The 1,230-nt window shown below is 44.9% G+C and overlaps 1 protein-coding gene across 1 annotated transcript in view; it reads left to right on the plus strand.

The window, feature by feature from the left end:
- Positions 1 to 451: 451 nt before the first annotated feature.
- Positions 452 to 1,230, plus strand: part of LOC101850661 (RIMS-binding protein 2) — a gene marked incomplete at its 5' end in the record, with an annotated part of 58,969 nt that continues 58,190 nt past the window's right edge. Inside the window, 1 exon segment of the mRNA XM_013085380.2 lies at positions 452 to 583. Coding sequence (XP_012940834.1) covers positions 452 to 583 — 132 coding nt within the window.

Consider the following 1,230-nt stretch of genomic DNA (forward strand, 5'->3'; position numbering starts at 1 on the left):
TTTTTGTGTTTGTTACTCTCTTGTAACACCTCTAATCTTCTGACGCTCATATGACCTTATGCAGTTGCGAGCGCCGCAAAACCTTGACTGAAACTATAAAAAAAAAGACTTACTAAAACTAAACTCCTCCTTCGTTTTTTTTCTTCTCGTATGTCACTTTCCAGTAACACCTTGAATCTTTGGCACTTTTTTAGATGACCTACTTTGTGTTGGAAGTGACGTAAACTCTTCAAATTATTCTTGGCCACTTATAGGATTTACTTGTGTGGCAGGTGCCATAAAACTCTTACCAAACTTATCTTCTCCTCTTATAGATCTATAATATGAATCATTTTTGTTGGAAGTGACGTAAAACTCTTTCCAACCAAACAAATAGCAACAAACAACAAACTTTCCCCGGCACTGGCTAGTTATTTAACCTGTTCGTATCTCGTGACGTTCAGATGAGGACTTGGCAGAGTTCCACGCAGCCCTCATGCAGGCTGGCCACGGCGACTACCACAACCTCAGCAACAACAACAACACCAGCGCCAGCAGCATCACCTCTGCCACCACCACCACCACCGCCGCAGCAGCAGCAGCAGCAGCATCATCATCCGCCAACTTTTCCTCCCTCAACAACAACAACCATTTGAGCAACAAAGACTCCGACCCCAGCCACCACAAGCTGGATTATGAGAGTGAGTCCGGAGTTCATAGGGTTGGAGTTCACAGGGTCAGAGTGCATGGGATTACAGTTCACAGGGTCGGAGGTCGCAGGGTTACAGCTCACAAGGTTGGAGGACACAAGGTCACAGTTCACAGGGTTGGAGTTTACAGGGTTGGAATTTACAGGGTCAGAGTTCACAGGGTTGGAGTTCACAGGGTCAGAGTTCACAAGGTCACGGTTCACAGGGTTGGAGTTCACAGGGTCAGAGTTCACAGGATCATGGTTCACGGGGTCGGAGTTCACAGGGTTGGAGTTTACAAGGTCACAAATCTCAGAGTCGGAGTTCACAGGGTCACAGTACACAGGACTGGAGTTTGTGACACACACTTTTGTTGCCTGGTTTTACTGCTTTTTCAGGGACAGTGCAGTTAGGCTGCTTGGAATAACTTCCACAGTCGAGAGTTAATTGAACAATTTAAAGTTTGATTTCTCAGTTGAAAGGTTTAAAGTTTGATTTCACAGTTGAAAGTTCATGCCACCATGCGAAAGTTATTATTTCACAATCGAAAGTTTATGTCATT

This window comes from Aplysia californica, unplaced genomic scaffold (genome assembly GCF_000002075.1).
Source record: "Aplysia californica isolate F4 #8 unplaced genomic scaffold, AplCal3.0 scaffold00369, whole genome shotgun sequence".
In the NCBI taxonomy this organism is placed as follows: domain Eukaryota; kingdom Metazoa; phylum Mollusca; class Gastropoda; order Aplysiida; family Aplysiidae; genus Aplysia; species Aplysia californica.